Genomic DNA, 26,152 nt, shown 5'->3' with positions numbered 1-26,152 from the left:
TCGTGGGAACATACCTACACTTCAAGAACCATCCCAGCTTGTGGCCACCATTGCGTCCTGTGGGAATGCCTTCCTTTTATCTGACCTAAATCTTCTAATATTCAGCTTCACAGTATGTCCACAAGTCGTAGTGTTACGAGAGAGGGAGAAAAGCCCCCTTTCAGCCACCATTTTGATGCCATGCATAATTTTGTGTTCTATCATGTCACCTCTTGCTCGCAAGCTTTCCTCACAGTGGAGAAACACCATCCCCTTGGCTTTACTTTTCTGAACCTAAAAATACTTCCCCTAGACATTAGGTTGGCCACTGAGAACATGATTCTGGTCTAGGTGGCCTTGTGTGCCTTCATGGCACGGAAAGGAGTCATGTTCCCCCAGCTATAAAACATTGTGAGAAGAAAGCCTGGAGTGCTACAGGCTTCTAAACAGAGAGAACGCCATTGCTAACCTGACCTGGAGTCTTCATAATGCATTGCTAGTTTTTATTAACAAGATATCTGGTTTTGCTGAAGAGACAGTTCTGAGGGTTATATATCTGGGGGAGGTGAAGCTGCATGCTGGAGGAAGATAAATTACTCTGCTCAGACCAAGACATACAGGGGAGTTGCTGCCAAATTCAACAATGACTAAGGAAATCTAGAGTAGGCTGGACACGTAAGGAAGCTGGGATTGTCAAACATCAGCCTTCTGAGCCTCTGTAATGTGGATTTCACTTCAAATTATACTAGATGGTGCAGGCTGCCTAATTCTGGTAATCTGATAGGAAAAGGAAGAGAGTGACATCATCATCATCATCATCATCATTCTTATTTGGATTTCTTACTCGTCCTTCACCATAAGGTCCCAGGATGGATAAAAACAATACAATATTACACCCAAATTATTCCTTTCCTCAGCAGCTTTCTAACCTTTTTGCCCTGCTGGTGTATTGTATTTCCAAAAGACCAATTTCAGTACATAAAAACAGAAATTCTCTTTCTCAGTGAAATGCTCAGATGCCTTTGATGTGTGTATGCAAACTTGCTTGCTCCCACCAAAAATAAAACTTTTGTATGTTCATGTCTGAGCCTAAGAAGAACAATAGCAATAAAACACAATGTTAAAACCAGTTAAAGCATTTTACGTTCAGAAGAATAAGGCATATCTCTTGCCATAGACATACAAAAGTAAGGTGCCATCATGCTCTGCGGTTTGTGAGTTGCAGGGGTAAGGTAGGGTGTGGGTCAGGCAGTGCAAGAATAGACAAGGGGTCCATGTGGTGCAAAGGGAGGTGGGTTTGGTTGAACATGGGGGAAGGGCTAAGAGTGGCAACAGTCATATATATATATGTACACACATATATAGACAAGGGTAAAGATGTGCCTTCTCAGAATATGATGGGAGCTATACAATGAAGGAGTGCATGCTGAACTTTCCTCCATCCCATTTGCTGATTTTAAAGCTTTAAAGCTTTTACCAGAAAACGAAAACTAGATAGAAACATAGACACATGTTAAATGGCCACAGCTTTCAACACTGATGACGAGCACCAGGGAACATGTCATCATCCTCCTCACCTGCCCAAAGAAATGAATTATTGCATAAGTTCCCTGAGAATGGAATCCTAGAAGGAACCAAGGAGCTATTCTGTTGCTACTTTTTCCACACAGAAAACCAAATTTCTGGGAGGCAGAGATTAAAGGTAAACACTTTTTTTTAAAAAAGCAGACAGATAAAAAGAATAAAGCAAGCCATCCAACCAACCTCTGGCTATGAAGAGATGGCTTGAGTCCAACAGCAGTGATATTGAGAAGTGCTTATTTTCAATGCTACGGTTGCCAACTGACTGGGTGGGGTAAGACTGCTCCCACACTTTAAATAACTTTTAAGAGACTCTGATTCCTTTTCCAGAGTGACAAATACCAAGAGTGGTTTAACAATCAATCCCTTTCCCCAGGAAACTCTGCGAGTTATTATTTATTATGACGTATTACCTTTATATCTCTTCCTTCCTCCGTGGGACTTGAGGTGCTATATGTAATTCCCCTCCTCCCCATTTTATTCTCATGACAACCCTGTGAGGTAGGTTAGGCTGAGAGGCAGTGACAGATCCAGGGTCATCCATTGAGCTTCACAGCTGAGCAGTAGGTTGATCCCTGGTCTCCCAGGTCACAGCCCAGCACTCTAACCACTAGGCCACAATGGCTGTCCCACAGAATTGCAACTGTGAAGGGAATGGGGGTTTCTCTAGGCACCCAGAATTCTTCTAGGGAAGCCAGGACTAAAGTGCTACCATAGTTGCTTTAAATGTATGGTGTGAATGTGGCCATGATCTCAATATTGCCCTGGTTGGAAGCAGGGAGGAAGACAAAGCTAGAATGAGCTGGATTTGGTTCCATCTACTGCTAGGCCTCCTGCTTCTATCATCCTACTAATCTCACTGAGCACCAGCCACAACTACATGGAGGGTGTCTTTCGCAAGAGCAACCCAAACATGGAGCTGCTGCTGTCCATTGTGATCTTGCAGATTAATGAAGCAACATTTTCTATGAAGCAACGTTCTTGCCAACACGTATCGTGTGCTGGTATTAATTACTGCAATGTGCTGCCATGAAATCTGTGGCGTGTACATTCAAGCGAGGCTGCTGTCGGGTCCCTAATTTCCAAAACGCTGCATCTTTTATCTGAGCGGCTGGCAAATGGCTGGCAGGGGAAGAGAGGAGTTTTAAAAAACAAAAACAAAAAACAAGCAACAGCAGAAAGTTATAAGAGAAAACATCAACTTGACAAAACATCGCTGTTTAATTACCTGTCCCAGAGGGTAGGTGAAGATTTTGCGAGCCTGCCCTGGAGAATTCTAGGTTGCCATAGGCAGGTTGGCACCCAGGAATTTCGTACCCTGCAGTATGAATAGAGGACAAACCATGGCTAGGAAATGGGTCAAAACAGACATCTGCGTGGTCACCTAGCTAAAAGCCCTGCACATAAGCAGGCAGCAAGCGGGCGGTATCCATATATTTGGATATATCGGTATATAGGATTTGCTAGTATGTCTTGGATTAGGGATGGGTGAATCTGTCCATTTGGGTTTCTCCCAGTTTCTCATTCTTCTTAAGTTCAGTTTTCCACATTTCCCCGTCATTTAGCGAAGTTTTATTTTTTTTTAGATGTCCTCCCGAAAATTCACCAGTATTTTAATGCTGAATTTCTCCCGATATGCTCATTTTTGTATGCAGTTTTGCCTCATGCACATTTTTTTTTGCAAAGCAATGCATTTTTATTTGTTAATTTTTACATATATTAAATATTTTTATTTGTTAATTTTTACATATATTAAATATATTACATATATATTATATATATGCATTTTCCTGAACACTTTACAAGCAGATACATCACTTAGAGAACTGCATTGAAAAATTTGGACTTGCGAATTCTGAAGGCTGGCTATTTTTTTGCTCACAAATTGCATCAGATAGTGCAAATTTAGGTAGGTTTGCATTTAGATTGAATTTCTCTCCCATCCCTAGTTTGGATACATACAAGATGCAAAATTAGCATGTGATTTATTCAAGCATTTTAACTTCCAACAAGATCTGCTGTCTATATCACAAAGCAGAAGTTCACAGTGCAATCCTATGCATGCCTTCTTTGATGTAAGATTCACTGAGTCCTCAGGCAAGTGTGTTTAGGATTGCAGCCTGAAGGCCTCATGCAGTTTGGAGAGCATCTCTCCTCCTCAGTCCTCTCTCTCCCCACCCCCAGCAATTAGGCTAAGAAATAAGGTCTCATTTCAAAATACATACAGCATTTCTTCCTAAGCCTAATCGCTATGCAGGGTGGGGATTTGTGGGGGTATTTGTGTGTGGCAGTAGAGAAGGACCTCACACCAAATTATGCCTTCAATGCAGCAAATAGACTTGAAATCCCATTGATTTGAACAGACCATTCCCCACACATACCCATCATTATGGGGTGGAGGAGGGTGATTTTTGGAGCTGCTGGTGGTGGCAGATGGTGGATTGCACTGTATAGGATTGCAGTGTTAGGGTTAAGATAAGGGATGGGTTTATGCAACCTTTGAGCTTCTGGTGGACATCTCCCCCACCTGCCAATAATCAACCAGAGGGGTTGCAGTGGGTCACTGGGATACCTCTAGGTACAGCCTGGTTTGTTTGTTTTTGAAGTCCTTTCACATGATCCACAAGAAAGGAGGCTGGTCCTGTTACTGAAGGTCCTTGGTTGGTTAGCTGGGTCCTGAAATTCTCTTATTTCCAAAATTAGGACCTTTGGGTTGGATTCAGACAATTGTTTTCTAGTACCTAATGCTTTGTCTTGCATGTTACTCATGGGAACCAAGTAAAACTAGGTTTCCGAATCTGTTCAATACATGATGGACACTACAGATAATACTGACTCTTTTTGCCTTTGGGTCAGATTCTTCCCAGGCCCTCATTGAATGCCTTAATCTTAAATGTGCATATATGTAAACAAATGAATGTGTGAAACTGAGTGGTGGCTGTATTTTATTTATATATACCGATTTTTCCTTCCTCACTGGGATGGTGTAAGGCCTGCCAAGAGAGCATCAAGGCAAACACACTGGTGTACTGCAACCTGGTGCCCTCCAGGCATCAGCGGGGGCTGATGGGAGTTGTAGTCCAAAACCATCTGGAGGGCACCACGTTGGCAAAGGCTGATGCACTGTGTCCACTGCTTCAAAGCTTTGGGGAAGGCAGCCTCAAAACCTGGGAAAATCGAATTCTGCATATATCACCGACTGAGCACTTCCAGCAGCAGTGGCAGAACAAGAGCTGTGAAATGTTTAAGCAGAGGGAAAAGAAGAAGAAAACGAAGGCACAATGGGGACCAAACCCTGAAGAAGCAAAATATATATTAAGGCAGAGCTAAAGCAGGTTGGAAACCTAACAGAACACCAACAGGTAAGCAGACATGTAACAGGAAGTACTGTATGAAAACCACAGCAGCGCAGCATCAACATCAAGCACCAGTCCTAGTGTTGAAGGCAATTTAACCATCTCTCTTTGGTGCAGCTCCTTGTATTTCCACTAAAACCCTTCTGCACTGGTGAGGAAAACAGATCCCCCTTATTTTTAAGTTCTTTATTAATATATATATATATATCCACATTTTTCTTCTTTATGGTTGACATTTGTATCCCATCTAACGGCTTTGCAAAAGCAAACAAAAGCAAACAAACAAAACAAGAACAAAACATAACCTGGGGCAGGTGGGGGTGTTTAAAGAACGGATACCATTCTATTGCTAAAGGTTAAAGCAAAAACAACACCATTATAATAAAGAAAACCCACAAGAATTTGGTGGATAGCACAACCGTACGTGTTAAACACTAGGTGGCACTAGACTTAGTTGCATGGGGGGCACGAAGAGTCAAGAGTTTTCCTGCTCCTGTCCTGCTCATGCTGGAGAAAGGCAGCAAACTTCCTGTCTGGCTCCCTGACCCGTGTGCCCTCTAAGCCAGGGGTCAGCAAACTTTTTCAGCAGGGGGCCAGTCCACTGTCCCTCAGACCTTGTGGGGGGCCAGACTATATATATTTTGGGGGGGAGAAAGAATGAATTCCTATGCCCCACAAAAGACGAAGAGATGCATTTTAAATAAAAGCACACAATCTACTCATGTAAAAACATGCTGATTCCTGCACCATCCATGGGCCAGATTTAGAAGGCGATTGGGCCGGATCCAGGCCTTAGTTTGCCTACTCATGCTCTAAGCCTTCCATGATAGTCACCATGTTTTCCCATCAAAACACAGTGGATGGGATTTGCCTGACAGACCCCATCAACACAACCTGTGCAACAGGAATTTCCCCCGCGTGCCCCCGCACCCCTGAAATTGGCTCGAGGGAGGGTGTTGGGTGGACTCCCACAAAAGTGCATGGGGGGGTGTCATTCTGTCTGGCAAACGTACGCATGCAGAGGGAATATTTGTAATGGTGTGATGCTGAATTCCACCTTCTGAGACTGAAATAATATTTACATGACAAATGAACTAAATATCTGTGCACTGGGGGGAAAAGTGACTTTCACTACTTCCCCAAAGATCGCAAGAGTGGTGGGCCTGCTGAGTTTCACTGTGGGGTGGGGTGTTCCAACATTCAGGCACCATCGCTGCGGAGAAGGTACTGCACCATAGGCCAGCCAACCTTGGTTCATTATAGTGGACTGGTGAAGAAGAGGACCAGTCTCCTGCACCTTTCATAGTTTTGCGGAAGAGGAAATGTGAACAAGTGTAGCTTGCCATGCAAATTGCATTGCAACCATGTTTAGCAATCTAGTTAGTTTGCATGGCAAGCTACACCTGCTGGCGTTTCCTCTTCTGCATAACTATGAAAGGTACAAGAATCTGGTTTAATTTTTCACCTGGCTACCCTAAAATTATCACCTTGCCAACAACGGTCCATATAGTTAAAGCTATGGTTTTCCCAGTAGTGATGTATGGAAGTGAGAGCTGGACCATAAAGAAGGCTGATCGCCAAAGAATTGATGCTTTTGAATTGTGGTGCTGGAGGAGACTCCTGAGAGTCCCATGGACTGCAGGAAGATCAAACCTATCCATTCTTAAGGAAATCAGCCCCGAGTGCTCACTGGAAGGACAGATCCTGAAGCTGAGACTCCAGTACTTTGGCCCCCTCATGAAAAGAGAAGACTCCCTGGAAAAGACCCTAATGTTGGGAAAGATGGAGGGAACAAGGAGAAGGGGACGACAGAGGACGAGATGGTTGGACAGTGTTCTCGAAGCTACCAGCATGAGTTTGACCAAACTGCGGGAGGCAGTGGAAGACAGGAGTGCCTGGCGTGCTCTGGTCCATGGGGTCATGAAGAGGCAGACACGACTAAACGACGACAACAACAACCCTAAAATTCAGGTCATGCTCGTGCTTGGGGCACAATCCCACTAATGGCCTTTGCACATGAGGAAGCATTTATTAAAAGAAGCATTCCTTGAACTGCCATGTGGGAAGCCATCCAATCATGTGGAGTCCCACCTCAAGTCAAGGGCTGTTCCAAGACATTTTGCTGCCTGAGGCAGGCCAGCATATGCTGTCCAGAGACTGCTCCTTCCTCCAGCCTAGATGTGCAGCCATTCTACTCATCTAATGCCCAAAAAAAGGATCTGGGGGAAGGACTGAGCCCTGCTGATCACTTTGCTGCTGCAGCAAATTCTGTTTAAATATTGTCTGCATCCACAGAATAGCAGAGGTAGCACAGGTGCCCAAGTAATCTCTGATGAAGGACCCTACGTCATGTTGTCCACAGGCCTCTGACAAGCCCAAAAGCAGGACATAAATTCCACACAGAATATATTGTTTTGTTTTATCTCGCTTGTTTGATAAACTCAGAGACTGTGAAAAGTAACGAGGATTAACATCGGAATGATTTATGGGAACTATCGTGAAAATTATGAAAGCAGTAGAAGTATGAGATGATCAGACCCCCCCCCCCCACCTCAGAACATGGGAAGATACCTCCATTAAAAAAAAATGGTATAATATTTGGACTGTTTGATTATTGAATAATATGTATAATTTGGAATATTTAATATGGTTTGATTGAATTGTTAAAGTGGAAAATTTAATAAATAGTATTTTAAAAAAAAGACAAGCCCCAAAGCAATATCCTTCCCATGTGGTTGTTCCTCAGTAACTTCTATCCACTGAGCTTCTATATACAAGAAAATAAGAAGAGGCTTGCTCAGTGAAGCCAAAGGACCATCTAGCCCAGGATCCTGTACTCACAGTGGCTTGTGGGAAGCCTGCAAACAGGACCTGAGTGCAACAGTGCTATCACAACTACAACCTGGAGCAACTGGTAACCAACAGCGAAGGCTGAGAATAGTCATAACAGTCACTGAGAGCCTTCTCCTCCCTTAATTTGTCTAATCCTCTTTTAAAGCCACCCAGCTTGGTGACCATCACCAGCGAATTCTATGGTTTAACTATGTACGGTATGAGAAAGTCCTTCCTTCTGTCTATCCTGGGGATCTTCCAAAATTCAGCTTCATTGGATAACCCCAAATTATAGTATTATGGGAGAGGGAGAAATACTTGAAGGTTCCACATCTAGCAAACTAAGGCTAAATAAGACCAAGCTGGTCATCATTCATATGTACCAATCAGCAGGTCTTCTCCTATCACTTGCCATTTAGCTAATGGTTGGCTGTTCTGCAGCCAGGAAATTTTATTTCTATTATGCCTAGTTAATCAGTATACAATACAATAAGGAGCCGCTAATCAGTAGGTGCTTGTACATGCTTCTGAAATGAGCATCAGTGTTAAAACCAGACTGAGTCTTGCAAAGGTAACCATGGCTTAGCTAATTTACCAGTTTCCAGAAGCATAAACACAGCCGCCGCCACTGCCAATAAATTCACCAGACCGTGCTCAATTCATTTAATTTTCTAAAATAGAGATGATACTTCAGAATGACTCCAGAGCACACATAACTAGCACAGTACAGAGAAGATGGGCTGGGTGGGGATACGGGAGGAAGGCATAGACCTCCTGTTGACTACAACTATCTGGCATGTTTTCACCACCATAAACTGGAAAACAGGGTGCTGATGACTCAAGAACTAAAGCTTGGGTGCTACCTGCTAAGGCAGTGCATGCCTCCAGATCCAATCCAGGACACCTCAGTGAGCAGAGGGTTCAGTCTTGCTCAGTTTGGCTGTATACACATGGATGTTCTGCAGGGAACATGAAAATGAAGCCAAAGTGCAACAAGGGGCTATTTGAAAGCCCTCTTGCAAAGCACCTTGTACTGCTCTATATAGAGGTTGCTGCCTACTTCTCCTTTTTTCCCTCCACCAGCCATTGCCCCACCTTTTGACACACCCAGATTATGCTGAGCTGCAGGTGTCTGTGGTGTCTCTCTGTGTGGGAGGATACATGATTCAATATTCCCTATATGTAAAGTACTTGTTGGAACTCTGCTGTTCAAAATTCTTTTTCTTTTTCCTCTTGCTCATTATTAAATTATGTCTGTCTATTCCAGAGATGTAGCTTCGGGGGATTTTTGGGTGGTGGTGGTGGTGGGTGGGGGTTGTTCTGGCTTTGTGCATGTTTTCACATGCAGGTGCACAGACAACCCCTTAGCTGCACATAACCCTTGAGAACAAAAGCAGCATAAAATTGGCATCATATTTTAGAAATATGGCACTTTGCAATGGAATCAGCTAACAGCTACACAGTCCTAAATGACTGCAACTGTTAGCAAATTCCATTGCGAAAAAGAACAAGAAGACACAATTGCCTAGAAAATGCCCAGAAAAGGCATTTAGTACAGACAAATTACTGAGTAGGTAAGCAATAATAATCTTGAAATATCTGCAGCTACCAAAGGCAAAATGTAACTTAATAACGGGGATGAATAAACAAAGCAATTTATTATAAAGCCAAGATCCTTTTCTCAGTCTGGCTTTAGAAGACAAGGCTGCAATTTTAAAAGGCCTCGCATTGCATTCCGTGAGTGCCAGACAGTTTTGACTCTTAATGGAAAACGAATAGTGAGAGGCAACTTCAACAAAGACTAAATATCTTAGGTGAAATATTCACAAGCAATGTGTCTCTAATGTGTTGGGTTTGGGGGCTGGGTTCATCTGCTCAGTGCCCTCCTCTGTCTTGATCACCTGTGTGTGTGTGTGTGCAGGACTGCTTGTGGGATCACCAACTAGAAGGGATTACATGGAGTGATCAACTGTATAATGTAGCCCCTCCACATTAAATACTCCCTGTATGAGTTCCATCAGGGATGAAGACCCTTTATTGCCACCTGTTTGCTTGCTGGTTCATGCACAGAAACCAGATGAATCTTAGTTCAGCATTGAAAACAGGGCCAAATCGACTCTATAAATCACTTTAAACATTCATGGCGTCCCCCAAAGGATTATGGGAAGTGTATTTTGTTAAGGGTGCTGAGAGTTGTTAGGAGGTCTGTCTTCCCCTCGCAGAGCTACAATTCTTTGAGGGGTCCAATTCACAATCCCTTTTCAGGACTCTTGAAATTATAGCTCTGGGAGGGGGATAACAACTCTCAGTACTCAATGAGGACGTGGTAGAGTGTGGCCTGAGGAAAGTCTTCAGGGTGGATACAGGCCTTAGAGGCCATGTTTGACCTCTGAGCCTGAGATTCCTCACCCTCTTTCAAGCATTATAGCAACTCCAGACCCAAGTACAGGATGGGAAGCCTCCTACCCCTAATGAGGAAATTTGATATGCAACTTGACAATCACCTGACATCACAATGACATCAGGAGATGGGCTGAGTTCTGTCATGGAGTTGGCCATGCAGCCATTCCAGACATACCTCTACCTGCGCTGTATGATGTCAGATGTGGGGGACTGGTAGGCATAGTTTGGGGAAAACAGCCTTGCAAGCCGAATTGGGACCCAGATTTGGCCCATAGGCCAGTGGTTCCCAACCCCTGCTTGCTTTATAGATCACCCAAAGTTTATTTATGCCTCCCTTCTGCATCTCAGCGGTACTGGTGACATGCTTTGCTAAACGAGACTTTAAATAATTGCTCCTAAGTGAACCAATGCTGAGAGATGCACTATGCTGTAATAAATGTGGCATATATATATATATATATATATATATATATATATTTAAAAAACCCACCCAAAGGGATTAAATAACTTCCTATCAGAGATAATCAGTGTCAGTTGTACCCACACTAATCCAATTCAAAAGTGTAAGGCTGAGAGATAATGAGCAATTACATGACTTATTTATTTGCCTGGCATATTAGAAATATGAAAACGAAGCTACCAACGTTGCTAAATTACACTGGAAATGGTTTCATCTCCAGCAAAAGTGGGTTTGGAGGGGGGAAGAATCTGACACAATCCAGAATTAATTCTCATCTGGAAGAAGGTCGTTTCCTTGAAAAGCCAACTGGGTGGGGGAACTGCAGTTTGACGAGAACTCCGTTTAGAAACCAGCACTTGCTGAATCAGTGTAGGCACCTATTTCTATATGAGCAATATTTTTATTTTGTCTTTAGTATGAAGCTGGTGAGATTTCCCGTAGGGAAAGGGCTTCTTTCTATAAATAGACCTGCAAGTGCTGAATATATTGTATTTCAGATTAGAAATAAGGGAGCTTTTTTTATTACACTGTGGCACGATAATGCAATTTGTCTTTCCCCCTCCCCTCCCCTCCTCAACCTCATTATTGATTCACTTTTAGTATTTTTCTATGCTGCGCTGTGTGCTTGGGATTTTCTCAACCCACCCTGCTGCAGATGAGATAACCAAGGGAAGTTCCAGAGTCAAGCCAGGACTTGATCAATGCGATGGCCATGTGACATTTTGCTGTGACACCCATAATAGGGTAGTTCATAATCTTTGGGGGTGTTCCTGGGCCACATGTGCGCAGCCCCCGTGTGTGGTCAGCAGGGCGGTCACTTATGCATTGCCAAGGAAGGGAAATTAGCTAGCATAAAACAAGGTGGAAAGCTGCATCAAATTTACATCTGATTATTTGTATATATACATGCACATTTAGAAATAATGCCTGGGGGGAGGGGACAGTACACCATTTGTTTTGTTGGTTAAAACTTATCTTTTTCCCTGTTGGGTTGGCACCCTTAACCCTACTGGATTCCTACCAATCCAAATGGAAAGCTACACTGCATGAAAAGCTAAGAGGCTTGGGGTTTTCCCCACAGGCCCTGATAGCTGTAGGTTATGAGAAAGCTAGAGCAATAGTCCGCCAACGAATTTGGGATGTGGAACTGCAATGCCACGTGAGCGAGATGAATAAACACCCAGCAATAAAAGATAATGGGTGAGGATTTACCCCAGCAAATTATTTGTCAAAATTACAAATACAGTGGTAGCTCGGGTTAAGTACGTAATTCGTTAAGGAGGTCCGTTCTTAACCTGAAGCACGACTTTAGCTAATGGGGCCTGCTGCTGCTGCCACGCTGCTGGAGCACGATTTCTGTTCTCATCCTGAAGCAAAGTTCTTAACCCGAGGTAATATTTCTGGGTTAGCAGAGTCTGTAACCTGAAGCATATGTAACCCGAGGTACCAACGTACCTAAATACAGATGGTCATTTACCCTCACAAGATTCAATGTGCTGCCATCTGCCTTATTGCAGGGCAGATTTGAGGGTAAACTATACGCAGAACGAGTCTGCCCCTGCGGCTTGATGGAGGTAGAAACTGTCTCTCATGCCTTGTTACGCTGCCGTTTCTACAGGGATATACGCTCGGTATTTATTACCCCTGCTATGCAAAAATCTCCAAATGAATCCGAACTTCAATGTCTAAAATCCCTGGTAGAGGACAAGGATCCTGAGATCACATTAAGGGTAGCCAAATTCTGTGCGATTGCCATAAAACTTAGGGAACAAGCTGTGCTATCATAATGATTAATGCCTTAAAGGTTAATTTCAGGTTATATTTTAGTGACTAAGTTTTAATTTATATATATTTTTAAACTGTTGCTATATCTGTATTGCCCCTGTTATACCTAATTGCAAATTCAAATGTATCCCTATCGTGTTTTATGACTTCCTTGATATTGTATGTGGGCTGGAACTGGTCTGTGACCGAAATAATAAATTCATTCATTCATTTGCTTTGTATGCAGAAGGTCTCAGGTTCAGTCCCTGGCACTTCCAGGTGAGGCTGGGAGAGAAGCTTAACCTTCTGAAGTGGCTCCACACTTGTGGAATGCTCTCCCCAGGGAAGAAGAAGAAGAGTTTGGATTTGATATCCCACTTTATCACTACCCAAAGGAGTCTCCAAGCGGCTAACATTCTCCTTTCCCTTCCTCTCCCACAACAAACACTCTGTGAGGTGAGTGAGGCTGAGAGACTTCAAGAAGTGTGACTAGCCCAAGGTCACCCAGCAGCTGCATGTGGAGGAGCAGAGACACGAACCCGGTTCCCCAGATTACAAGTCCTAGGCTCTGTGGTTTAACCCACAGCACCACCTGTGTCCCTGTTAGTTTGCCTACCCATGTTCCAATTTAAACCATCCGTGGCCTTCTAAACTGTGGGAAGGAGGGGGAGATTATTGTCTTTGTTTGTTACTCTGCCTTTTTGTGCTTTTATATTGTAAAAAGCCCTGTGACCCTCTGATGAAGGGTGATATAGAAATTTAACAAATCATCATAAATAAAACTGTAGTTCCTATTAAACCCATTGATCCCCAGCAAGCAGGGCTGGCTGACAGTGTCCCCCGTTTGATGCCCTGGACAGAGGTTACCAGTCAGTGTGGACGATACTGAGCAACATGGACCAAGGGTCTGAGTTGGTGTAAGGTAGCCTCCTGGATTCCTATTTGAATAGAAATACCATAAATATCAACATATGCCATGGATTGGCTGAATGCAGAGTAATAGGGGGAGGCACCAGCTGGGGAAACCTCCAGGAAACCCCATCTTCCTTCTGTAATGGCAACACTGAGGCTAAGGAGGTGGAAGGTGACAGCCAGGACCACCCCTTCAACTGGATGCAAGCAAGAAGGTTAACGGGTGAGGGTTCATAGAATCATAGAATTGTAAAGGGACCCTGAGGATCATCTGGTCCAGCCACCCCCAAACTTGGTCCTCCAGATGTTTTGGGACTACAGTTCCCATCACCCCTGACCACTGGTCCTGTTAGCTAGGGATGATGGGAGTTGTAGTCCCAAAACATCTGGAGTGCCGAGTTTGGGGATGCCAGATCTAGTCCAACTCCTGCAAGTATGCAGCTGTCCCATAGAGAGATCAAACCTGCAACCTTGGTGTTCTCAGCACTACACTATAACCAACCAATCTATCCAGGCTGTTAGTGAAGCTCAGACTGAGGTTGGTGGGGCAGCACCCAAGCTAGCTGTCAAGGGGTTGTCAGGAGAATGCAGGTCATCTACAAGTCAGGAAAAGGGGCTTGAGATGCTTCCTCTCTGAGCCTGTCTGGCTTTTTGCTCAGCAATGTGCAGGACTCTTCATGTTTTGGGGTTAGTGGAGGAGGAGAGCTGGTTGGAACGGAACTGTCCAGTTGCTGAGCAATAAAAGCAGCTTCTGCCTCCTCTCTGTCAGAGTCTGTACTCACATTGAGACTCAGCATCCTGCCCTGTCCCGGAATGTCTTCCTTCTTCTGCCCACCACCCATCCCTGTGTTCTAGAACCTCCTGCTTCTAGCACTTCCCAGCTTGTCTCTTCTGCAAACCCATCCCCCTGTATCCCACCACCACTGTCCTGGGTCTAAGTCTTCTTCCTCTGTGTCATCCCTGGGGTGGGCAGTGCCAACCACTCCTCCTCATCCAGCCAGTCCCTGACACGAGCCCTAGCAGACCAGTCTCCACTGCAGTTAGGTGATTCTGGACTTAATAGTCTCATTCCAAACACACACACGGGTCTAACTCTGTATAAGGCTTATGTTCCTAGCAATTATAAATGCCAACTCAAGAGACTCTCCTAGAGCTGCCTTGGCACCCTTAAAGTTCAGTTGTTGCCTTGGAGTAAAGCCGAAAATCTGTGTTCAGTTAAACATGCAGAATGCATTCATTTCCCCCCTCCAGGGATTATATCTACCCACTTCCTCTGAGTACTGAATGCGGAAGCCGACGGCTCCTTTTATGACTGGGATAGGTTCCTAGAGTTGCTTTTGTTGCAAGGGTGTATTTTTGGAATAATATTCAAAGGGGGAGTGGAAGCAATGTAAGAAGGAAAGACAAAGGAGAGGGAACAAATACCACCAGTGTGAACAACAAGCCCTGAATATGGGTAGAAGCCAAGGAAACTCAAGGCATTCAGCAACCAAGGCATTGACTTGGCTTAGACGTTTCTCCTCTACAGATGTGGTTTCCTTTTTTTATTATTAAAAAAAGTAACAAATAGTAATTAAGCATTACAGAGCTAAACAGAGAGGAAAAGAGTGTGGTGTTCAAGTCTTTTCAGTAACAGTGAGTATATCACTTTGGGTGGTCTCCAACTGACATGTTCCATCAGCACCAGGATTTATCCTCGGGCAACAGAATTTACCCCCTCCTGCCTCTGTGTCCCTTCTAAATCTGTTCTAGGGGTTCCTCCAACCCACCCCGTGAACATATATGGGGAGGGTTCAGGGCATGTGTGTGTGTGTGAGTGTGTGTGTCTTCTGATCAGCTTGTATATACATGTGTGCGTAAATAAAATCATTTATCAAAAAGATGCCATGGTTTTCTGTGACCTTCATTCCAAGGAAACTGAACCTAAGGTATATGTCTCTCACTGTTCAGAGATTGGAGTGTGTGTAACAAATGTATTTTTTTAGATTAGACTTATTTTGTCACGTAACACAGAAAAATGCCCCTAGGTGACTTACAATTTAGAAAAAAACAATAATACAAGAGATATAAAACTTTTAAAACAGAGTCATGACAATGATAAACCCACCACAAACTCTGAAATATTCAAGCTGTTTCCCCTGCAGTTACCATTGGCCACTAAAACTTTTTGAAATCTAAAATGCCTTGGTGAGAACGAAAGCCTGAAAGCTGCACCACAAAATTCAAAGAAGTGTGTGTTCTGAAAGCTATCCGCCTTCTGATCTTATGCAATAGTCCAGGTGGTACGAATTAGGCAGCTTCCTTTAAAAATGCAGATGGAACAAAATTCTCCTCCATCTGGGCCACCTGATAGATAGTAGGAGATGGAGGAGATGGTGGTTCATGTCACATTTTAAGGCAAACTTACAGTACCTAATTTGCAAACTGACGCACAGCCTTCCTTTTAAAGTCACGCTTCTCTGAATTTTACAATGCCGAAACAATGTGTAAAAAGGAAGACTATGGTGCTGGAAAGGGTGAACAAAAATGCATGTATCTGTGAAAATAAAATTGCACAATATTACTATATTCATTATACCTCTTCTCATCCTCTGCAATGATCCGGAAATCTTGAGTTGTTCTAGTTTGTGTGTGTGTGTGTGTGTGTGTGTGTGTGTGTGTGTGTGTGTATAGAATGATGGTCAACCTCAAGAAATATTTGGAGGCAATTTTGCAAAGTAGCCTTCTTTTTCTGTGTGTGTACATGTGGTGGGGGTTGGGGAAGAAAAATCTCAGAAAGCTTTTCAGAGAAATGTTTTGGTTCGGCTTGGAAAGATCCCCTCGGTTGCTACTGCAGCGTTCTGTCCAGTTATCTAATGCAATACCATAGCTTTGCCAAGAAATTAATCAAACGGAAGTGCCCCAGTCCATCAGAAATTCTGAAAACCTGTTTCTTGCATGTCCTTGACATTTGTCAAAGGGTATGGCATGCAAATACTCTTAGCAAACGTTGGTTATTCTTTTTAGTTTTTTAAATTTTATTTTAAAAGATGCCGTCTGAAAAAGAAAGAAAAGATCTCACCAGGTGTGAGCAATCACTGTACAATTAATTCCATTATGAACTAACTGAATTATCTTCCCTTCCATCCTTTAAGCCCACTGTTGTCGAACATGTCACATTTAATAATTAAAAACCCCTGTAAATTCAGTTGAGGTTTAAAGCCACCTGGCTAAGTCCTGTCAGCTGCTCCTTTGTGCTTTCTGCTCAAATTCAAAGAAGGCTTTGCAGCAAAAGAGAAGCATCAATCCTTTTTCTTTCTCATGCATATAAAATCTGGCGGGTGTGGAGGCTTTGATGTACATTATATATTAAAAAAAACTTAAAATGACTATATTAGAGCAACATTTAAATTTAAATGTATTTAAATTTAATGCAATGACACACAGCCTTCCCACATTTGATAGAGAGCTTCTCGGAAAGTTCTGTCTGCTTACAGAAAAGACGGAGTGAGTTAAAGGCAGAGTTTCTATTGCAATCTGCAAAGTGGCATCATGCTGTTGGTTTTCTCTCTTTTTTTGAGTTTTATTTGTTTATTAACGTTCTTATGTTACATCAGTAAACATTATCATATTACATCACAAGGCTTATTATAATATAATTTTCAGCATGTATGCAAAGTTTATATACAAAGTTTATATGCCTAAAGGAAAGAAACAAGGACAAAAAACTATTCCAAAATCATATATGTACCAACACTTTGGACTTCCTGTCTATCCCATTGTATATTCCTTTTTTACAAATGAATGTACTCTTATTATTGTATATTACTTTACATTTTATCTAATACATTCCTATATCAATATGTACCCTTGGTCTTATTTCTCAGCTCAATCTCTCTCCAACGTCAAACGAATGCTAGCATAGATAGCGAACCTTTACTGTATTTTTGAACATATATCTTATATCTATCCCACTTTCCCATAAAATTTTGTTTTGAATTGCCTCTCAGGCTATTTGCCAACTGCGCCATTTCAGCAAATTCTTGTAGCATGTTTGGCATCAGGCTGATAGTTTTCAGCTACCTGATGGTTTCAGGGGAAACAACTGTTTGTCCCAGGATGCGGAGTCTCAGTCCTGGTGCCGAATGTGGCTCTCTAGGTCTTCTTCTTGGGACTTTCCCTAGTTCACATCCCTTACTGACCTTGCTTCACAATCCTGGCTGGGATGTCAAGCCCTGCTAGCTGCTTTAAGACTTTAGATGACTCGAAGCTGTGGCTGAGACAAGGCCTCCCCAAATTCAGCTAGTAGGGTCCACTGAGAGCTCTCCAGGGTCCTGCTTTTTACCTGGTCTTGGACATTATCTGACAGAGGCTCTGGTACTCAGTGCCAGTTCCCCTGTGGTCTCCAAGCAACGGGAGAAAGAGGACAACTGATATCCCTGCTCTCCCTTTCCAACTGAATATGGACATACACAGAGGGGCACTGCTGCAGTGAAGCCTTCTCTAGCAACTATTGGTGGTGTGTTTACTAGTAATGATTCAGAGTCCAAGAGAAATTCAGCATCTGCTCTTCCTTTCAAAACACGGGGTTGGAATCAAAGGTTGAGTGAGATGGAGGAAGCTCTTTCACCCAGAAAAACCTCTCTGGAGAGCTGCAGATCTTCTTGAATGATGTGGACTTTGTTATGGGGAACAGCTGGGAGAAGAGCAATTGGCCAAAGAGGTAGAGGAACTTTGAGAGAGTAGGACTCCACTAATGCAATATTCCTCTGCCTGACTTTGGGTAGTTCCTCCATACCACTGCTACCTCTGACACAGCCCACACCATTCAGGAGGGGTGTGTGTGCAGGGAGTGCTGGGGGGGGGGAGCTGCAAGTGGCCTACTGTTTCTTCAACCATGGAATTCAACGCTCCTCAAAACACTGCCAAAGACATGTTGGCGAAGAAGACAGAAAATCAAAATGGTGGTAAAAATAGAACAGCAAAACTAAGCAAGCAACAATTAGCTATACAGTGGTACCTCAGGTTAAGTACTTAATTCGTTCCGGAGGTCCATACTTAACCTGAAACTGTTCTTATCCTGAAGCACCACTTTAGCTAATGGGGCCTCCTGCTGCCGCCACGCTGCCGGAGCACAATTTCTCTTCTCATCCTGAAGCAAAGTTCTTAACCTGAAGCACTATTTCTGGGTTAGCGGAGTCTGTAACCTGAAGCATATGTAACCTGAGGTACCAATGCACCCCCACACCCTGGGGTGTTATGGTTCCCTCTATGATAGAGGGCACTATGTTGGTTAACGCTGGTGTAGACCAGGTCTATGTGCATTTCAGTTCATACCGGCAGACTGTGTGTGTGTGTGTGTGTGTGTTAACATATGGGTCTGAGCATCTGATAGCCTCTAAAGTAGCTCTGTACTAACTACCCACATCCTTCAGCAATTCCCGATTCTTTTTTGTTTTTTCCTCAATAGGAATATCTGAATTGTTTCCACAGATGTCACAGAACAGGGTATTTTGCTATCTTTCAAAGGGTGAAACAAAACAGAGGACATTAATCCTGAGCAGTGCTTTGCAGCTAATGCACTTGTCTCAGAGAATCATCTGGTGGTAGATTGAGAGATGAGAGGGAGGAAATTGAAAGATTAAAAGTTGGGAGAATAAAATGGAAAATAACAATTAACGAAGTTGCTGGCTGATGATAAGCTGCAGACATTACTGGCTTAAAATGTGCATTTCAAAGATTTAAAGAAATGTTATGTGTATTACTGATAAAGCAATCTTCAGCAGTTCAGATTTAATATATATTAATTCCCAAGGATTAAAATATTGATAGAATTTATCCTTTCCATCCCTTTAATCTTCAATTTATTGTTTTCTCATATATATATATATATATACATATATACATATATACATATATACATATACATATACATATACATACACACACACAGACACAGATACAGACACACACACACACACACACACACACACACACACACACACACATATATATATGGCTGCCATCTGCCAAGAAAGTTCTCCCTGAGCTGCTGTCAGCTTGGTTACTGTTATCTTAGCATATGCTTTCCTCTCAGAGAGCTGGGTGGTAATCTAAGAAAGGAACTCATAGGCTGAAAAACCATCTGAGTTATTGCTGTGATTTTCTAAACACAGACAGAGCTGATGATACTACCGCATTGGCAATTTCACTGCATAGTCTCCCACTGGTCTCCTTTTCATTCATTCTGACCAGACAGGTTAAATAAGAATGAAAACTGAAACGTAAATGTATGGTAAATTGTAATCTTTCAGAGTTACGGAGTAAACTTTATAAAACCAGTGGTCTAGGGTGGAGTGCATGAAATGGTGCAGGGTGGAGTGGCCCTGATCAGTGTCCTAGTCAGATAGCCAACCATGCCCTCTTACAGAATCCTCCTTTCATTCCTCCACCTCTTCTGTACCCCTATCCAAAAACCACTCAAAACTGTGGTCACCAAGTCTCTCTTTGGACCGTTTTAGCTGTCCCTCACCCTTTACATTCCCCCTCCAATGTGCAAAACTGTTCTCTATCCAGAGCATAAAACTGATCAAATTCCATGTATGTTGAGTCCTCTTATAGTTGTTACTTAACGTTCCAATTGTAGGATTGCTTTTGATTCAATATTCTGGGATCCCCAACCTGATTCAATATTCTGGGATCCCCAACCTGATTCAATATTCTGGGATCCCCAACCTGATTCAATATTCTGGGGTCCCCAATATTTTCAGTTCCAAGGAATATCTAGTTTATAAACATGTAAACGTGTCTTTTCCTGAACAAGCAGCCACTTGTTTTAGTATTTTCCATGAATTTCATGGAAACTCGGCTTTTGTCAGAAGTTCACAATTCAAATTACTGAGTTCCCTCACTTGAGAGCAGTCATGGAAACAAGCCCTGAAGGAGGGGGATCTCTTACAATGTTTATCCAGAGATCATGAGGGAATTGTGGGAAAGTCAGTGCCTGTATTTACTGCAAAGAAACTTGGGAGTGAAGCATTAATATGAGTGAGAACTCACTGTTTTTAGAGACCCCCAGCACTCCGCATGTTTGACCACGCTCACACTTTGCAAAGTGTGTGTGTGTTGTAGGAGGGAATCTATAGCCCTCCAGATGTTGTTAGATTAAAGCTCACATAATCCCCAACATGCCACAGAATGGAAGATGGCAGGATCCCCAAGGATGTGCTCTATGGGGAGGTGACTTCAGGCACCAGGCCCCTAGGCAGACCAACTCTGTGTTACAAAGATGTCTACAAATCTGACACAAAGGCTGGCCACATCAACCCTGCAATGTGGGAATCCCTTGCAGATGACAGTCAGTCAGGTTGTGCCTCCACAGCAGTGACCGGAGGAGGAATGACCACTGGGAGGAACGCAGGGAGAAGAAACACCCTGTTGCATCTGCAGCAGCACAACCAGATGTGTTCATCTGTCCAAGCTGCAACAAAACATATCTCTCCTACATTGGTCTCTACAGCCACAGCAAGCGCTGCAACCTCCCAACACTTTGACTTCACCTCCAAAAGCACATTCCTCCATTGCATTCCAAGACAGATGGATGCCATCTTGCTGGCTGGAGCTGTTGAAGTCCAACAACATTTGGGTGACCTCAAGCTCCCCATCCCTGATCCAAAGTCTTTGTGAAACACCTCTAGGCATCTCTTTTTAGCAGGCCTCGATGAACCTGCATGCTACTGTGTTAAGTTGTCTTGGAGAAAGGATGTCTTGTCGCCAACTGATGGAATCATAGCACTTTCATTGCTGCTAATAGCTGTTAGGCGCATGTAGTGCTTGAGAGGAATCAGCCTCTGTGTCTAACAAGACTGATATAGTACCTGTGCTCCTTTAATGTGCCCCTTAAGTGCATTAGGAGCATGTAAATGTTGGAGAAACTAAATGAGCCAAGCTCAAATACCCATCGCAGAGAACGCACTATGAATGCAAGTGAGCTACTGACACTATGTCATCTGCCATCGTCCCAAGCTGAGGCTGCGAAACGCTGAATATTCAGAACCATGGGCTTCTTTCCTGTTTAAGAGACCCACACAGAGGCACACACCCCATTCTTCAACCATGGAAGCATCCAGTTATGGTTAGTTGCTTTATAAGGGACACCTGTAGCTTCCAACAGCACCGAACCATGTTCAGAGCAGCATCAGCAGTAGCAGTTTGCTAATTTAGTTAACAGAGCTTCCAAGATTCCACTTCTGCACATTGTAGAACATAGGAAGCTTCCTTAGGACAAGCTGAACTATGAGATCATCTGGCCCTGTATTGTCCAATCGGACTTAGAATGGCTTGTTCAGAGTCTTAGGCAGAGGTTCTTCCCATTACCTGCTCCCTGCCCATAGCAGGGGTGCCATCTCACCCTCAGGATTGTGGGGGCCCATCACCATAATGCATCATATTCACATGCCTGCACAGGTGATGTCACATCCACTATGTGCAGGAATGTGCATGTGATGTCGTATGTCCGTGTTGTGATGGCCAACATCAGCTCCTCTTCCCCCTCTTCTCCCCAGTGATTGAGGCACCCTTTTCTGCTGGGAGGGGGTCAGGCTCTGAGGCAGAGAGACTCTGACTGCACATCCGTACCCCCCTCCCTAGAAAAGGGTGCCTTGCTCGCTGGTTGTGGAGGGCGGAGCTGAACTGCTTCTGTCTCAGAGGCAGTGCTGCCACCGCCTGCTGGCCTTGCTCATTGACTTGGGTGCCCGGCTCCCATGATTATATTATTGTGGGTGCCCAAGCACCCACGGCCCCCTGGACTTGGCTCCTATGCCCCGTAGTAACAAGAGATTTCAGGGGGCAAACTTGGGATCTTCTGCGGGGAAAAGCATGATCTCTCCTCTACATCAACAGGAAGGAAGAATTATTGCAATATGAAGGGTACCTAGTTATCGAGTATGGCATTTCTTTTGCTATAAACTATATTGTGTTTCACGGGACGCGGGTGGCGCTGTGGGTTAAACCACAGAGCCTAGGACTTGCTGATCAGAAGGTCAGCGGTTCAAATCCCCGCAACGGGGTGAGCTCCCGTTGCTCGGTCCCTGCTCCTGCCAACCTAGCAGTTCGAAAGCACGTCAAAGTTCAAGTAGATAAATAGGTACCGCTCCGGTGGGAAGGTAAACGCATTTCCGTGTGCTGCTCTGGTTCACCAGAAGCGGCTTAGTCATGCTGGCCCCATGACCCGGAAGCTGTACACCAGCTCCCTCTCCCAATAAAATGAGATGAGCACCGCAACCCCAGAGTCGGTCACAACAGGACCTAATGGTCAGGGGTCCCTTTACCTTTACTATGTTGTGTTTCAGTACATAAGAACATGAGAAGAGTCTGCTTGGGTCAGGTCAATGGTTCATCTAGTCCAGCATCCTGGTCTCACAGTGCCCAACCAGATGCTAGAAGGAAATCCTCAAGAAGCAGCCTATCATGACAGCCTTCTCCTGCCCTGTGGTTTGCAGCAACTGGTATTCAGTAGCTATGTGAAGAAGTACTTCCTCTTATCTCTCCTGAATAGCCCAGAACTTTTCCTCTTGCTCTCACAGTGTTATGAAAGTGAAAGTGTAACATCTCTCAGTCTGCTTTCTCCATGTCAAGCTTCATTTTGATAACCCACTGCTGCCATGTTCACAGTTGTGCATGGAGATGTCAAGAACTCAACCCAAGACCTACTCAGGGTGTCAGTGTGTCCTATTTTACAGAGCACAATCTCAGTGTGAAAATTTCTCAGAGGACAGATCTCTATTTGTAGGAGCCCTCTATGTGAAAAGCTGTCCGATCTTGGTTGGGTTTAAAGATAAAGGACCACAAGGGAGAGCAGAAGCCTTGAAGCTGCCCATTGACCACTAAGTAGTAGTTGAACAGCAGATAGAGCAGGCACACAACCCACTTACTCACAGTCTCCCCCATTGTGGCAGAATGCACCACAGTTCTTTTTAAATGATAGTAATGATTTCCAAATTTCCATCTATGCATATACATTAGCATATGCAAATACAAATGCTATGCAAATCTATGCCCCATATTTTGCTATCTATTGCTGGTAGTTACAGACAGGGGAGGAATTTGTTTCAGCTTGCATGTAAAGCCAAATCTATCCCATCTGCACTTTCCAGAACAACATGAGAAGCAAAAGACAGCCATTATTCAAAATTTGCACTGATCTGAGGTTTGCCATGTGTGTCTCAGGGAAAAGTGTGCATATAAAAAAATTAATGAAAAGAACATACAAAAATGCATTATATTAGGAGAAATTGTGTGTGTGTGTGTGTGTGTGCCAAAACTGCAAACGAAAATGTGTGCAGCAGAAATCCACACTAAATTGCTTATGAATTTTCATAATTTTTAAATTACTTTAAAAAACAAAACAAAAAACAAGTCCAGCAAATTGCAGCAGAAATGCAGAGAACTGAATTTAGGATCAGGAAAAACAATGAGAAACTGAGATAACTGAATCTGACAGATCCACCCATCCCTATTGGCAATTTCCTTTCATCATAATGTATGCATGACCACCCTAAGCCTTCTCCATGCAAGGGTCTGCACCACTGACCTTTCAAAAATAAGGACACACACACACACACACACACACACACACACACACACACTGGTCCCACTATAATTTGAAAGACTGGCAGGTGGGCTCCTTCAGTAAGAAGCTCCAGGGAAGGAAAGTTCACACTGAACTTGAAAGTTCACCCCTATGCCTGTCTTTTACTCTACACCAACTTCTAGAAAGCTACTTTCTCCATGGCATTATTTAACCTTCGCAATTAGCATTTGGCAGGGGAGGGGGGATTGTTCCCCTGAATTTCATGTGCAATTTCAACTTCTCTGTACCAAATGTTTGCACGGTGACCCAGGTCCAATTTAGAATTGTGGAATTGTAGGGACCCTGAGTTTCAACTGCTCCAACCCGGTGTTGCTGTCTCTTTCGTTGCTTGCTAGAAATTCTCAGAGTTTGGTCTGAGGCTCTGTCCGCTACTGAGTCTGGTGCGTATTTGTCCTACATGGTCAAAACAAAATAAAAAAATTCCTTCCAGTAGCAACTTAAAGACCAACTGAGTTAGTTCTAGGTATGAGCTTTGGTATCTGAAGAAGTGTGCATGCACACGAAAGCTCATACCTAGAACTAACTCAGTTGGTCTTTAAGGTGCTACTGGAAGGAATTTTTTTATTTTGTTTTGACCATGGCAGACCAACACGGCTACCTATCTGTAATTTGTCCTACATGGTATCATTCATTGACCGATGGTCTTATGAACTGGAGAGCCTTGCTGGTTATTGACTACTTTTTTATTTTTAGACTGATCTTTGACCCTCAATAGGACATGGAGCATATTCTTGGCAGTGCTCACACCTCATGGCAATTTTTAAACAGAAGTTGGTAGTAAAACTCCTGCAGTGCCAAGCTCTTGTTACTGACATCACTCAGACAATAAGAACATCACAATTATATTCCTTTGAGGCAATGTGCACAAAATACTTCTCACTGCTCAAGCGACAGGAGTTTTTGTGGAAAGAAATGGAACCGTTCAGACTCTGTGATGCAACGAAAGAGTAGGGCAAGCATTTAGCATTTTAAACTGGTAGTTTCTGAAGCCACTGCACTTTGTTGTTGTTGTTAAGTCATTTAGTCGTGTCCGACTCTTCATGACCCCATGGATCAAAGCACGCCAGGCATTCCTGTCTTCCACTGCCTCCCACAGTTTGGTCAAACTCATGCTGGTAGCTTTGAGAACACTGTCCAACCATCTCGTCCTCTGTCATCCCCTTCTCCTTGTGCCCTCCATCTTTCCCAGCATCAGGGTCTTTTCCAGGGAGTCTTCTCTTCTCACGAGGTGGCCAAAGTATTGGAGCCTCAGCTTCAGGATCTGTCCTTCCAGTGAGCACTCAGGGCTGATTTCCTTCAGAATGGATAGGTTTGATCTTCTTGCAGTCCATGGTACTCTCAAGAGTCTCCTCCAGCACCACAGTTCAAAAGCATCAATTCTTTGGTGATCAGCCTTCTTTATGGTCCAGCTCTCACTTCCATACATCACTACTGGGAAAACCATAGCTTTAACTATACGGACCTTTGTCAGCAACACTGCACTTTAGATCTGCATATTTTTAGTGATGCAGAGTACTGTTCTGTGCTGCTTTATTCTCTGTTGGTGAAATCTTTAAGCTGAAATCTGTACGCTGATTTTATTGTTTTGTGGTTTATTGACTTTACTATTTTGATTGCTGTAAGTCCCCCAGAGCTTATGCTAATCAACTTCACCATTATGGATGGTGGCTGACAAAATCCATTTCAGGGAAGACTGATTGAAAATGCTCAAAAATAAGTTAAGTCACGATTAAATAAATAAATAAATAAATAAATAAATAAATATAAACAATATGTCTGGTGTGTTGAAGATTAACATTGTATGCTTGGGGCACTTCTCCTAAAAACAGATATGCGGGCTGAAATTTCCGATTTGTTAGTTTTCAAATTAGTTCAGTTCCTAGCATCAGTCTGCATTGCTTCCTGTCCCTTTAAAGGCAATGAGGCCTTTTAAATTTATCTGTGGTTTTTTTTTCTGCAGAAGCGCATATGTGCATGTCCTTTTTTTAAAAGAAAAAGAAAAAAAACCTTCAAAAAGTGTTCTGGATAAGGAGAAAAATGGCACCCTTGTGCATGGTTCTATATTTAAAGCCAGCCTGCTATGCTCAACTGGTTCCCTATAGAACTCCTTAACTGGGTGCTTATCAGAAGATGCTATTCAAAGCATGGGATGCTATTGTGCAGAGTGAGGAGCTGGAGTTGGGTGGACCAAGCTTAATTTTGCAACACCAAGTGCAATGAGGCATTGCTTTTCCC

At 43.4% G+C, this 26,152-nt stretch overlaps 1 protein-coding gene across 1 annotated transcript in view; it reads right to left on the bottom strand.

The window, feature by feature from the left end:
• Window positions 1-26,152, bottom strand: part of BEGAIN (brain enriched guanylate kinase associated) — a 182,919-nt gene that overhangs the window by 87,995 nt on the left and 68,772 nt on the right. Inside the window, exon 3 of the mRNA XM_081867419.1 lies at window positions 2,789-2,878. Within this exon, the coding sequence (XP_081723545.1) occupies window positions 2,789-2,878 (90 nt within the window). The remainder of the gene's footprint in view (window positions 1-2,788; window positions 2,879-26,152) is intronic.

This window comes from Podarcis erhardii, assembly GCF_964252035.2.
Source record: "Podarcis erhardii genome assembly, chromosome: 1".
Classification (NCBI taxonomy): domain Eukaryota; kingdom Metazoa; phylum Chordata; class Lepidosauria; order Squamata; family Lacertidae; genus Podarcis; species Podarcis erhardii.
Note: the sequence above shows the minus strand (reverse complement) of the source record. Positions and strands in the feature narration are given on the sequence as shown.